This window comes from Zingiber officinale, chromosome 7B, assembly GCF_018446385.1.
Source record: "Zingiber officinale cultivar Zhangliang chromosome 7B, Zo_v1.1, whole genome shotgun sequence".
NCBI classification, from domain to species: domain Eukaryota; kingdom Viridiplantae; phylum Streptophyta; class Magnoliopsida; order Zingiberales; family Zingiberaceae; genus Zingiber; species Zingiber officinale.
The window spans coordinates 110,324,817-110,339,995 of NC_055999.1; the positions used below are offsets into that span (position 1 = coordinate 110,324,817).

General features: G+C 34.2%; 1 protein-coding gene across 5 annotated transcripts in view; it reads left to right on the top strand.

The window, feature by feature from the left end:
* The window catches only part of LOC122006888 (exocyst complex component 5-like), a 45,577-nt gene that overhangs the window by 10,930 nt on the left and 19,468 nt on the right, over nucleotides 1-15,179 (top strand). For all 5 annotated transcript variants that reach the window (XR_006118788.1, XR_006118786.1, XR_006118787.1 and 2 more), the window contains exons 4-18: nucleotides 2,285-2,386; nucleotides 2,554-2,604; nucleotides 2,702-2,807; nucleotides 4,685-4,804; nucleotides 4,909-5,000; nucleotides 6,360-6,528; nucleotides 6,605-6,681; nucleotides 6,785-6,883; nucleotides 6,994-7,084; nucleotides 11,370-11,455; nucleotides 11,560-11,730; nucleotides 13,553-13,606; nucleotides 13,732-13,860; nucleotides 13,972-14,064; nucleotides 14,144-14,284. Coding sequence is in view for 1 of the 5 variants with exons in the window: in XM_042562571.1 (XP_042418505.1) it covers nucleotides 2,285-2,386; nucleotides 2,554-2,604; nucleotides 2,702-2,807; nucleotides 4,685-4,804; nucleotides 4,909-5,000; nucleotides 6,360-6,528; nucleotides 6,605-6,681; nucleotides 6,785-6,883; nucleotides 6,994-7,084; nucleotides 11,370-11,455; nucleotides 11,560-11,730; nucleotides 13,553-13,606; nucleotides 13,732-13,860; nucleotides 13,972-14,064; nucleotides 14,144-14,284 (1,581 nt within the window). In the remaining 4 variants the exon portion in view is untranslated. The remainder of the gene's footprint in view (nucleotides 1-2,284; nucleotides 2,387-2,553; nucleotides 2,605-2,701; nucleotides 2,808-4,684; nucleotides 4,805-4,908; nucleotides 5,001-6,359; nucleotides 6,529-6,604; nucleotides 6,682-6,784; nucleotides 6,884-6,993; nucleotides 7,085-11,369; nucleotides 11,456-11,559; nucleotides 11,731-13,552; nucleotides 13,607-13,731; nucleotides 13,861-13,971; nucleotides 14,065-14,143; nucleotides 14,285-15,179) is intronic.

The following is a 15,179-nucleotide window of genomic DNA, read 5'->3' on the forward strand; positions in this document are numbered from 1 at the left end:
GAGCTATTAGCCAGTCAAGAACTTATATGGTTAAAACAGTTGCTTCAGGAGCTAAGGTTTGGAGAGGTTACACAAATGTCACTCATATGTGACAACCAGGCCGCTATGCATATTGCCTCAAATCCAGTCTTCCATAAGAGGACAAAGCATATTGAAGTTGACTGTCACTTCGTCAGAGAGAAAGTCATATCTGGAAAAATATCTACTAGTTTTGTCAACTCACATGATCAGCTAGTAGATATATTCACTAAGTCACTTAGAGGTTCCCGAATTGACTACATATGTAACAAGCTTGGTGCATATGATCTATATTCTCCAGCTTGAGGGGGAGTGTTAGAATAAAATATTTATAAGGGTATTTTTGACTTTTTGCCTAACTCGTGGCTCCCAAGATACGAGATTTTAGGTTTTGCTTTGAACATATGTAATATGTGAATTTTATTCTCTAAAAAGGCTCATGGTGCTTCATGCTACTACACTTTAAATCACTTGAATTTGTTTTAATGTCAATAATTTATCTTGGTCTTTAAATCATTTTAAAGTACAAGTTCATTTGAAATTGCTAAACAACCAAGCTTTTATCCCATTAAGTGGGGTCAATTATAGGGATCCTCCACTCTATTGGACTTGATCTCCTAATATATTATCATCTATATAAAAAAAAAGGCAGCCCGGTGCACGAAGCTCCTGCTATGCGGGGTTCTGGAAGGATCCATTGTACGCAGTCTTATCCTGTTTTTTGCAAGAGGCTGTTTCCAGGATTCAAACCCGCCTCTTGCAAAAAGCAGGATATAATTATCTATATTTAAATAAATTTTATCTTATTTTATCGTTATTAACCAAGCCTTTGGTCTTTCTTTCTCAATTAATGTGTGTATTATCATGCTCTCATATTGCTTAACTAGGACATTGCTTAAGTACATGTTTGTGTCATCTTAAATGCATCTCTCTAAGTTTTCCCACAATAGGTGCGTATTCTCATTTCTTATTCAGTCTATCCTCATATTTTCACATATTTATTTTAACATTCTCATCTACTCTCATTTTTTGCCTTGTGTGTTTGATTTATAGTCTAACATCGGCTTCATATAACATAGAAGGTGTAATCGTCGGTTTGTAAAACTTCCCTTTAGAAGTACCTTACTCCACAAAGCACACCTACGTCCTTTTCTGATTCAACCATTTTGCTTGTTTCCCATGTAAAACATTTCTATCAATCCCTCAATCTTTTTTCAAAAACAAAGATAAATACTTAAAGATCTGTAACTTGTCATCTCCTATCTTTACAATTGCCTTACTACATTTACTACTATTACTAAATTTAAATTCCATATATTTTATTTTTCTCGATTAAACCTTAAACTTTTTTACTTTTGAGTGTTCCTGTTGAGATTTAAGTTTAGCATATACTCCTTCACGTGTCTCATTAACCCAGACAATATTATTTGCAAATAAAATGCACCATGGCAATGCGTCTTGGATGTGTTAATGAGTTCATCTATAATTTGTGTAAAAAGATATAGGCTTAGAGATGGTCTTTAGTTAATCTACTAGAGTCTTCACTCTTGTTATTACATCCTCGTACATATCCTTAATTATTTTAATATACGCCACAATAACATCTTTTTTTCTAGAAACCTTAATATAATTTTCCTCGGGATTCTGTCATAGCTTTTTCTAAATCAATGAATATGTATTCATTTTGCCAGACTTCCTTCTTTTTCTGATACTTTTTAACCAGTTATTTGGGAAGATGCATAATTTTTATTGTCAATTCAAATTGATTTTGAGTCACCTTGGTCTTCTATATATATTGCAATTTATCAAATGCATTCAAATAATTCAGAATTCATCAAGGTCTTCTGGATTGTCTTATTTATACCTCATTCGATTTGATAAGTATTAACTACTGTATCTGTGGGACAAACTCTTTCTCCTGTCTTTGGTGCTAATTCTTGGTCTTTGTAAACAGGCATTCTAGATAAAATATCTGTGTGATGGGTACTGCTTTTAATGTCCTATTTTGAACTGTCTATTTTTCTTTTTTCCATCTGAATTTCTGTATTCTAGACTTATTTTGAATCCTTCTACACCTAAATATCATTTGGGGCATCTCGATCTAATTTGTGTACACGCTTGATAGATTAACTGCCACTATTTAAGTCTTAAATCAGAGATAAAACCTACCTATCTTTTTTTTCCTTTGGTAATATTTTATCTTCCAAAGTATTCATCAAGAATTGTAGACAAACTGACTTTTACCCCTTTTTCTTTATTATTTCAGCTGGAAAAAGGTGTAGATGGCCTACATCAGAGCTTTCAGAGGCTAGACTCTAGAATTTCCAGTGTGGGGCAGACTGCTGCTAAAATTGGTGACCATTTGCAGGTAAGTGTTTGTGCTGATTGATTAATGTGAAAAATGTTCCTTCTATTGCATATTCTGTTGTTCCAACAAACGTTCAAGTCCTAAAACATGCATCTTGCATGTGCATTGAGTCAGTGATCTTGCTTTCTAGTTTATTAATATTTCTGATTATATTGTTTGATTGATAGAGTGCAGATTCTCAAAGAAAAACTGCTAGTCAAACCATTGAACTTATCAGGGTAACCAAGAAATTGAGTGTTTTTTTGCCAATTTCCCGCTCTTTCCTTATTTTGCTGATTAATAACCCTGTGTTATTTATCCTAAAAACTTTTTCAGTACTTGATGGAGTTCAACAGCAGCCCTGGTGACCTCATGGAACTTTCACCTTTGTTTTCCGACGATAGTCGTGTTGCTGAGGCTGCTTCAATTGCACAAAAACTGAGTAAGATGGTCATTTTTTTTGTCTAACTTATCTCCATCCTTTCACTTTCCTTGCAAACTTGTGCAATATTAAATTTGACAAGTTAATGCTCAGTTAATACTGGAATGCCCATTATTTTTATTTTGGAATTTAACTGAACTTATACAAAATTGTGGATTTTTCTATTCTACACTTATCACTGATGATATAGCTTGGCATATGGTAGTTGGGGCAAATAAGCTTGATGATGATGATGTTGATTAAGATCTATAATACTGGTTCAGAGAAGCGTGGTGTTCATAATTAATGCTTGAAGTGTGGTATATTTTTAATTGGTCTGATGTGTTGGGACCTAGGCATTATTAGGGGCATGTTTTTAAAGACAATGTTTGTCAAATGCTTGTTAATTTGTTATTCTGTTTTTGTTTAAATGATATATCTGAATTGTGATGGATAATGGTCCTAGTAGTCTTCTGAATGAACACAGTTTTTAGACTTTGGATGACCAATAATCCCTTGTTTGAAATGGGTGGATGACTTAATAATTTCCATTGTGCTCGAGTCTTATCAAAGCCTCTTATATAATTTATCTAATAAAATTATTGATTAGGGATAGGGATGGTAGTGGGTTGGGTTTGGGTCAGATTCTATATCTTCTGTCCACCTCCCTATTTATTATATTCATCCTCATTGGATTTTTAATTGTCATCCCCATCCCCATACCTATCGGGGATCGAATATCCATCCTCATACCCATATGAGGATCCACTATCCTCTATACTAATAATTTTTTTTTCATTCCATCCAACTACCATTTTTCAACAAAAGCATTTTAGAATTAACATCATATTAAATAATTGGGTATTCTGGTCGAGTATGGATAGGATTTTACTAGACCCGCCTTTCTCCATTCGGGTCGGATATTAGATCCTGTCGGCTTCGGAGGAAATTGTCATCCCTAATTAGGGAAAAGTCATATTAAAAACCTATTTATGTGGTTGTGGTGGCTGAAAAGTACTTTGAAAGTATGAATTACTTCTAAAGCGACCTTTTTAGTAATAAGGATGGATTCACAAGGGAAGATAAAAGATAAAAGATAACGGACTCTAATAATTTTATAGGTAATATGATAGGGGGTTCTTTCTTATTGAGACTACTTGAAGCACTAGGATTAATATAATGATTTGTAGGTAAACAAATTTCTGACAAATACCTAATTTTGTTTGTTTGAATGAAGTAAAAGGAGTGTACCTATTTGCGACCAATTTTGACATGATAATGTTTATCTGATGCCTTGGGTATTGAGGTGGTGCCTTTCAGAAAAAATAGGGGCGTAGTTAGAACAGTTGATGCTTCAGAATGTATTATTTATTGACATCTGAGTTGGAGACGTCACTGGCATTGAGCGACCAATGGTGGTCATGATTCTCTATCCCTTTTTATATATGATGCTGGGGAAATATAACTGTATTTTGTTTAGAACTTGAAACTAATATGAAGGTTAATTTCAAAGAATAAATGACAACAAAATCACAAGAGCGCTTGAACTACAATAGTAACATATACACAAGATATCAATTTCCAACCTGGTGACTGAATAATATAGGCTTTTTGTGGCAATGTGTTATAAACATTCAAGTTAGTTAGCAGCAAACTGCTTGTGTTGCTTCCATTGTTTCATTTCTTCCTCATGGCATATCATCTATAGATAATGCAACATTTAAGATAAAGTAAACTCCTAGATTCCTGAATGTCCAAGATGGACAGCTTTGGCATATAATTAACATTTGTTATGTGACAAGAATTGGTTCCCTGCAGATTTGTAATTGGCTTGATTAATCACCTGGATTTAGGTATAGATTATTCATCATCTTATCATGATACATTGTTTTCAATAGGATCATTTGCTGAAGAGGATGTTGGAACACATGGAATTAATATGCCATCAGCAGTTGGTGCTGCAAATGCTAGCAGAGGTCTTGAAGTTGCAGTCGCAAATCTTCAAGACTATTGTAATGGTGTGTTTGGAAGCACATTAGTTTCTTATGTTTCTTCATGATATATTGTTAATTTTATTTCCACATCCTATATTATTCTTTTGGGACCCTCTTTGCTATTGTAGAATTGGAGAATAGATTGTTATCACGGTTTGATGCAGCATCACAGCGGAGGGAATTGTCTACAATGGCAGAGTGCGCTAAAATCTTAGCCCAGGTACTTAGCTGTGCTTGCATTAATGTGGCGAACCTAGCGCTGTTCTAACTCAACAAAGAAACAATGTTGTTTTCTGTTATGTCTGTATGGTTTTGAATGTGAAATGAATTGACTATATCAATCTGATGAGAATTGACTTTGGTCTTTGAGAATCAAGACAAGTAATCTAGAAATCCACAAACAAACATTTTAATGTATTAAACTCTTCATTTCTGCGTTGTTATACTAGTTGGACCATGTTTGAGCCTTAATATAGTAAAATCATGTGAACAATGGATTGATTGCTGTGTATCTTGCTTTTAGTTTAGTCTTACTGGGAGACTGTTGTCCTCTTTTCATCTTTAAATTAATTTGATTTGAGCCATCTTAAAGGGACTAAAGTTTGGACAGACCAATTTGTAGTAGTAGGTGATTGCTTCCTGAGGTTTGAACTTCGAACTCAAATAAATGTTTGGAATAGATTTATGGATACAACACATGCATAATTGATAGGATTGAGCTTCCTTTTGAATTTTAACATGGTACCAGAGCCAACCTCTCACCTCTAGTGATGTTAGGTTCAATGGATCATGTTAAATAACATGTTAAAGGGTGTAGTAAGTGAGAAGAAGTGAATGAAACTCACCCTTTAGTTTCACATTGTTAAGTGAAGGCCTCTTAAGCATTCTTGAATACAAGAGGCTGAGTGATATCTTGGGGTTGTTATGCCCCCTTGGAAAAAGTTGTTCTGCATGAATTTAGTGCAATTTCCTCGAGGATAAATACGTTTGTTTCTCGATTCAAATTTTCAGAAATCCAGTGGAGCCATCTCTTTTTAATAATTTTTTTCCCCAAAAGGGCAAGTTTAATGTGTTTTTGTTCTGATCTTCTTGTTATCTTAGAGTTTCATCCTTTATATATATATTTCTAGCTGATAAATTTATGATAAAAACAGTTTTCATGATTCCCAGTTTTTCTAAGCAAAAATTCTACATATCCTCCAGGGAAATTGAACACTTGATTAATGTAATGATTGGATGCTATTTGTCTCTTTTTCCCCTCTTTTTTTCTGTATAATTGAAATTTTATATTCCACATAATTAACCATTTGATTCTATTTACCATATTTTTTGTTGTTCTTATATCTTGCATCTGTATATGTCTTCATAGCATACTTATTCATTTGGTTTTCTATGCTTTCTTATTTTTAAAATACCTAATTTAGAATGTTTTTTATATGTCTTGTCATTATGTGTATACATTGCATATTTTCTGGTTTAACATATATCACTTTGGTATTGAAGTTGTTGCTTGTTTTGAAGTGTATCTCTATTTGCTGAGATGACTTTCCTTTAATGAATCACTCCTTTCCATCTTCAGTTTAACAGGGGAACTAGTGCTATGCAACATTATGTAGCATCAAGACCGATGTTTATTGATGTTGAAGTTATGAGCACAGATATCAATTTAGTTCTTGGCGATCAGGGTTTACAAGCTGGTACCAGTAACATTGCGCATGGCCTTTCCACACTATACAAAGAGATTACAGGTTGCAATTGACTTTCTCCAATTGTTACTAGTTATTTGATTGATAATATTATGATGGTTTTCTATGTACTTTGCAGACACTGTGAGAAAAGAGGCATCAACCATAATGGCTGTTTTTCCATCACCAAACGATGTCATGTCAATTCTTGTGCAGGTATGCCAATGAAGTTAGTGATTCCTCGTCAAATTGAAAAAGAACATGTAATTTTGGACTTCTGTGAGAACTAAAGCATGTCTATTTGCCTAATGTGTTTCAGAGAGTTATAGAGCAAAGGGTAAGTGCAATTCTTGATAGGCTACTGGAAAAGCCATCGCTCATGAACTTACCTCCTGTCAATCAAGGAGGTCTTCTTCAGGTAAAATGTGCTGATAGATATATCATCATCTTCTTCAGTTAGGTTTTAGATGAATGAAAAATTTTAATGTCTGATATTATTGGCTTCTCCTGTTTGAATCAAATCCACAGTATCTTAGAATATTCTCAGTGTCATATGAGAATACAGAAGGACTTGCTAAAGAGTTGCAATCTGTTGGCTGTGGTGATTTGGATGCTCAAGGTATATACTGATTTCATATCTTGATACTCTTCCCAAGTCGGTGGCTTCCACTTTCACTAGTCATGCTAGATGAATGAGGGCGCACTATTCTTTATGAATTGCCAATTGTAGGTTATTCTCTTTAAATATTAGTAGTCATAGACAAGGTTTTAGATACCATCCCATTTTGGTCGATGCAAACAAAATCAAGTGTTCATCATGCCAATCAAAATCAGAATAGAGATGAGATGAGCAAAGTACCACCCATGCTGATAGAGATAAGGGGAAAGTTAGCTGTTAATTAAGTAGGATCTCTGTCCTGAGAATCTTGGTTAATTTAAATATGCATTCACAATGAAGAAATATACATTACTTGAAGTTTCGCATTTGCTGAAAAGAGTTTATTTTTCAGATATCACACTGTTGCAGAAAACTTGTGATTATATGTAAACCTTTTTTAATTCGCTAAGAAGAGGCTATTTTTCAGATATCACACAGTTGCAGAAAACTTGTGTCAACCTTTTTTAGTTTTCAAGTAGAAGGATCTTTTGAATTGTTATTTTCATCCATCTTATAAAAGTTACCGCTTGCTACTTAAAAATATATGGTTCTATTTCATCTACATATTACTTAAATGGATAATTTTATTTTTTTCCCTATAATATTATAATATGATGCAGCGTTTTAAATATTTTGAAATTTAATGCATATGATTAATAATAAATTGCCTATATATATATATATATATATATATATATATATATATATATATATATCTTTTTTAAACTATAGGATCTTACTATTCTATGCTTTAGATTCTACTATTTGGTTCTAGATCCCACTAACCTCTCACAATTCCTAGTTAAGTTCTCAATTTTTACAATGAAGGCTGTAGTTGTGTAGTCTAACTCTAAATTGTCAACCATGATATATTAATGGAATGTGAATTCATTAATTTAAATACTAGATGCCCCAAGCAATACTTAATATTTGGTAACGAAGAGTTAGAGCAGGAATATTACAAGAATGAATGCTCCTATTCATTGCAAACACTCTTCTAGTATTAATGGATGCTACTACTGATACAAGATTAATAGGGATGTTTTCATGTTATAAGTTCTATGCATGGAATCAAATGCCTATTTGTGCTTGCCAGCAAGGCGGAATTTGCCATTATGCTTGTCGACTAACACTGAAACCATGTTTCGGCACTAACACCAGGCTCGGAGTTGCGAGGCAATAGCAACTTCGCAAAGGCCTCCATGAGGTTGCGAGGTTGTTGTGACCTCATTATGACCTTCACGAGGCCGACCAATAACGTTGTTTTTTTCTTTCCTAATTCCTTTCCCTCCTCTCCCCTTTGTTAATTTTTTTTCTTCCTTCCCATCAACTTATTAATTTTTTTCATAAATCCATTAATTTTTCCCCCTCCTTCCTAGTTAATAGAGACTAAAAAAACATCTTTAAGGATGTAGGAGACGAATTATTAGGAAAAATAGAAAAAATATATATAAATTCTAAACTTATAAAATATATAACTATGAATGAATTAAATTATTGTATATATAAATTTGGTTTAATTTTAAATTGTTCAAAAAAAAATTCAAATTAAATCTAATTTAAACCTACTTGATCCTAATTTGACATTTACCCTATCCTAATTTTTAAAATATTAGTTTAATTTAACTTAATAAACAATTTAACTTAATAATTATTTATTTTAAAAAAAAAAATATTTGAAATACAATTTTTTTAAATAAGATAATTTTGTATTTAAAAGATTTTGTTTGTGTTCTAATTCTTTGATGTCAATAGAGATTGGGAATTGTTATATAAGCTAGGATCTCACGATTTCTGATGGCAAGCCTTTATCCTTTTTATGGTCCGGCTTATACTTGTCCATTAAAGGTCACAGTCCTTTCCTTTCAAGCAAGGAGTTGTTCTCCAACCTTTCATAAGCTAATAGTTATAAGGATTAAATGAACTCTTCGAATGAACCACTCGTTATGCGTAGTGCCTCAGACAAACTCTCAACATCTCTTTCCATTCCATCTTAATCATAATCAATATCTTCCCTGTGCTCTTCATTCATTGTCTAACTCCCTCTGGCGACCCTCTCACCTTGGAGGCTGGTAGGCCAAAAAGGTCCTTCGTGATTTGCCTCCCTTCCACATGTTGTGGGGTCGGCAGTGGATAGGGCACTTGGGATGAGTGTAATCACCTTTTGCTCTAATTGTCCAACTCCCCTCTTCTCTTGGCTTTGTCTCATTATTTATCTTGTAATCATTCGATTCTGTTCAACTCCTACTCCTTCATCGTCGTTGGTCCTTTTGATATAACATTCTCAGCTGCCCCCAATCCGATAGGAAAGAAACCTGTAGTCTGTGACTAGTCTCGCTATGGAGCTACATGTACACTACCACTAAGAGACTCTTTCGAAAGTGAGATCATCATCAGCGAAAGAGGGTAATAATTATTCTCAACACACACACACACACACTCCATCATCGTTGGTCCTTCTAACATAACATTCTCAGCCGCCCCTAATCCGATAGGAAAGAAACGCCTATGACTAGTCTCACTATGGAGCTACATGTACACTGCCACTAAGAGACTCTTTCGAAAGTGAGATCATCATCAGTGAAAGAGGATAATAATTATTCTCAAAACACACACACACACTCCTTCATTGTTGTTGGTCCTTCTGACATAACATTCTCAGCCGCTCCAATCCGATAGGAAAGAAACCTGTAGCCTGTGACTAGTCTCGCTATGGAGCTACATGTACACTCCACTAAGAGACTCTTTTGAAAGTGAGATCATCATCAGCGAAAGAGGATCACACACACACTGGAAATGGATCTTCATGACCATTACAAATGCACGCACACACACACACCGAAAATGGATCTTCATGACCATTACAAATGCAAGATCTTGGATTTGATGCCCTGTAATAAATTTGAAATTGAAACCTGTAGTCTGTGACTAGTCTCGCTATGGAGCTACATGTACACTCCACTAAGAGACTCTTTCGAAAGTGAGATCATCATCAGCGAAAGAGGATAATAATTATTCTCAACACACACTCACTCACTCAGTATATCAGTCATCTCTCCTTATCCTTTTACTATTACACTAAAATTTAGACTTCCACACACACACACACACACTCACTCACTCAGTATATCACTCATCTCTCCTTATCCTTTTACTATTACAATAAAATTTAGACTTCTACATATTCTCAAAATATAAAAATTATATTAATCCTTAAATAATTCCAAGTTTTCAAATAAATGTAACATAATCAATTCTTAAAATCATCAAAATATATCTAAGATGTCAAAACTGAAAATGGATCTTCATGACCATTACAAATGCAAGATCTTGGATTTGATGCCCTGCAATAAATTTGAAATTGAAGATCAATCTTCTTCACCATTATGAATGCAAGATTTTAGACTTGATGTCACTGTAATAAAATTTTAATTAAGACTATTTAAGTATGCACAATAATAATTAAAATATAGATTTTAAATTTATACATTATTGAATAGTTGTTGCAAAAGATTCAATAAGCATCAAACATGTCACAAGATAATATCAAAACTTGAACTTACCATTGTCAGGGTATAAGAGGGGATGGGACTAGTCAATAACCATCTGATACCATTCTGTAAATGCTGAAAGCATCACTGAAATCAAAATTTGAACCTTCTAATAAATCTAATTATTTTACCTATAAAAGTAGAAGACAAGAGAGATTATTATGGTCGCTGGACCTTTTCTTTTGTGCTTACTATATGAGATTGCCTAATCATGGCATGTTGATGTGTGTCGTCCAATTTTTTCTTTTTGGGTAATTCAGGTATCTAGCTCTTCGAACCAATTAATACTAGAGGTGACTGGCCTGATCCCACGAAAGTTTTCCACTAGCCACCTAGGGTAAATCGGGAAGCGCTCGCGGTGGCCATCACCAATGTTCTTAGGCTAGTCATCGCACTAGAGAAAGCTCAAAATCAAACCTTAGATGCTTGGTTAACCGTTGGAGTGCCTTAACCGCTGCACCGTAGCCCCGAGGGTACTTGACATTATGCCAACTAGGACAACCTGGTCCAACCATATGCTTACGTCTTGGGGCATGCCATGTGCATTATTGTTTTTTTTCCATATGTTGTTTTTATTATTCTATCCATGCAAACATGTTCAAAACAACATGAAATGCAAAAATTCAATATTGTCTATTTCCTATATGTTTCTTAGTAAATTACCCTGTTCAACAACTGTGTTCTTTCTGTCCCAGGTCTTATGGAATCACTGTTTCTTTCACACAAAGATGAGTATCCAGAGTATGAACAGGCATCCCTCAAACAACTATATCAATCAAAGGTTTTATATTACCTGTGCTTTAAAATAGTCATTACTCTGCTACAAAGAATGTAAGGATTCTTGTTGGAAGTCAGTATGTAAATGCTATCTATCTTGTACCACAGATGGAGGAGTTACGTGCTGAAGCCCAGCAACAATCTGAATCAACTGGGACTATCTCAAGGTCAAAAACAGCAGCAAGTCCTCCAATCCAACAGATATCTGTTACTATAGTAGCAGAATTTGTACGGTGGAACGAGGAAGCCATTACTAGATGTACTTTGTTCTCTTCGCAGGTTAGTGCCAGTCTGTGACTTTGTTAATTTAAACACTGATTGAAAAATAACTAAAACTACATGAATGCTCGTAGTTAATGAGCTTTAGAAAAACAGTATTAATCAACCTGAGAATGTTGACTTTTGTAATAAAATTATTTATACATATCCTGTGGCATTTACACAAATGGTGCTGTGAAGTTTATTTTTTTTAACTATTATTGAGACTCTTCTATGAATTTGCATCAAACTTTGCATTGAAATTATTCTTTGCACTTATACTCCTGTATGATCTTTTCAGATACATACCCCCAGGAATAATATAAAATTTTGAGAACTGCAAATATCAACTCATGAATAATCATTTGGAGGTCATATGAAGGACATGGTAGAAAAATAATGTAGCATAAATCTTTAATGTGTCTAAATATGATGCATCATTTCAACAATGATTTCTTGTAAAATTGGTTCAGTCATCATTGACCAAATTGATCCATTGTCATCTCTACTCACCTGCACACCTCAACACCATCTAATCTAACAATAGATATTAACAACATAATTGAATCATGATTAATCACATTATCACTTCCTTCGATCACTAGTATCCCAATCGGATCCAAATCAAATACAATGAAACCTTATACCATATAGGTCTACTTTAAGCTCAATCAAATCATTTAGGCTCTTACTAATTCGTTTGCCATTTGATTATCTGTTGGTTTTATGTAAAAGATCAATTGGATATGATTGCCATAAGCTTGTACTCATGTGGATCCTAACACATACAAAATCATGCAGCTCATTCTCATCTTATATTCCTTCCCTGATGATCAGTTACCTATATGATGAGAACCTTCTTTCTTTCCCCTATTTTTTTCATCTTACAATTTGTTCCAATTGATATCTATGGCAATCATATGAGATTCAGTTGCAAACAAATGATTTTTTTTGCATCAAACACTTAGTCTCTTCAACCTATCTAATCTCAAGCTCCATCTAAATTCTTTCCATATTTAGGTAACTTCTTTGTGTCTAGGAGGATAGGATTGTTGGCAACCCTTTTAAATATTATTGAAGTTATGCAATATAAGTCTGAAACATAGTTGCATCGGAGCAAAGTTTCTTCCAAATTCTTTCCATGCAGGCTTCATTTTATATGCTTCTACTCGCCAGTGACTAATTATGACCACAATATGATGGTACTTGTTTAATGGCTATTACACCATGAATCAATTATCTTTTGATACTGAAGCTTTAGTCTAATTCGGATTGAGTGATTGATTAGCTTAAATTTGAAGCATCATAATCATTCTCTGCAGTCATTCATTTTTGTATTCAACTACTTAATGGCAAGAATTTGTTGACCAGTTTTTACATCTTTTAGATTTTGATGATCAATGTTTTCAGCATATGACAACCGCTTTGAATGTTTCTCTATGTGAATGCTAATGTTTTGTTGGTGTATTTTGTTTTATATTCTTTGCATCTTTGCTTCCTGGGTATATTTCATGTTATTTTCTTTAATATCTTTGCTTTACTGGCTAAGTGATTCAGTTTGAAATTTGGGGCAAATTTAGGATTTCCTTTAAAATTTTTGGGTTTTAATTTTTTTGCAGTTTGTTTAATTTTTAAGAGTTGTTTTAAATTTTTAAGAGCTAGCTATGATTTTTATAGGCTTTGTATTGAGGAGATTTGGTCTTTATCGTGGTTTATAAAAGGTATTTGGATCCCATGTGATGAATAATTCTTCGATTTGTGACATTTCTCCTCTTGTGAGATCATCTTCCCTTGCTGCATTCACTAAGCTAACTGACAAATTTTTATTTTTTATTTTTTGCAGCCAGTTACTCTTGCAAGTAATGTGAGATCAGTCTTTGGTTGCTTACTGGAACAAGTAAGTTAGGGAGCAATAGCAATGTTTGCTACTCTCTTATCCATTGATATCTGTCTCTCTTAAATGATGAATTCTTAATAGGTGATCTTGATATTCTGTCTTTGCTAATGATGAGTTCTTAATAGGTGAGCCGATATTTAACTGATGGACTCGAGCATGCTAGAGAAAGTTTAAACGAGGCTGCAGCTTTAAGAGATAGATTTGTTATTGGAGCAAGCGTCAGCAGAAGGGTGGCTGCAGCAGCTGCTTCTGCTGTATGTTTATTCTCCTTAAATATTTTTTCTCATGCTAGGTGTTCTCCATTACCTTGTTACACATGGTGATGCTCTTATATTTAGTAAGTAGCTTGCTGTGAAAATTCTCAGGCTGAAGCTGCTGCTGCTGCAGGTGAGAGTAGCTTTAGATCTTTCATGATTGCTGTGCAGCGGTGTGCTAGCAGTGTTGCAATACTTCAACAAGTAAACCACTAAAATTTACTTTATCTGCATATGACACTAGGAATGGAAGCTTTATGCTGATTATTACTATTTTTCTCAGTATTTCTCAAATAAACTTTCTCGGCTTTTAGCTCCTGATGCCCATGCTGCATGTCTTGAAGAGATGGGTACAGCTGTCTCCAGAGTAGAGGGTTCTGCTCAAAAAGGTCTTCAACAGTGTATTGAAACTGTCATGGCTGAGGTCAGTATTTGTGGACTGCTTATCTGTTATGTATCTGGATCATAGCTAACTCTGATTTGTGGAGGTCAGGGTGATTTACTAGTTGCTTGTCCTGCAGTTATGCCACTATATCTCTGGTGAAGAAAATTTTAATGTAATTTAAAATGAAAAAATATTTGAATATTATTAGTGATATAGGTTACCCTAGACTTCAATGAAGGATAGGATCCTCTTAGCTGTCCCTTAATAGTTGGGACTAGGATGATGATTGCTGAATCTACATCATTTCTTTGTTTACTAAGGGGTGATTCTCATGCATTAAGTATGCATTTTGCAATAAAAATCTGTGGATGATTTAGGGAAATGGCTCATAGTGCAAATTGTTCGTTGATGAATTATTAAGGCTTCATTGACTAAGGTGAAATGGAGTTTTAGTTGATGAGCACGATGATTGTATGATGGGAAGCTGGAATTTATGTCCTACAGTGATATTTCTAAATAAATGTCTCCAAACTTGTTTTATGTTCTTCTCCCATGGACTTGAAGTTTACTTATTCTTGCTCAAAGAACAGGAAATTTTAGTTAGATAATGTAAATAAACTAGGATTAATAGGCTATGTTTTGAACCCATTAGGATTTAAAGGTATGTTAAGAGTATAAAGTTACTGGGACTAGTCTAGGTTTAGGCTTTTGTTGTTAGTCCTATATATACCCATGCAACAAATATCTTAAAGAAGTTTATATATTATCCTCTTTCCCCATACGTACACGGTTCCATAACCACCTTTTTAAATTGTGTGTACTTGGAGGGAACAAAACACTGCCTTTGGAAGGAGGGAGGGAAGAGAGCCTACAAACAACAACTTCCACTATGTACATCAACCAAAACAAGTACAGAGGAAGCATCTATAATCCA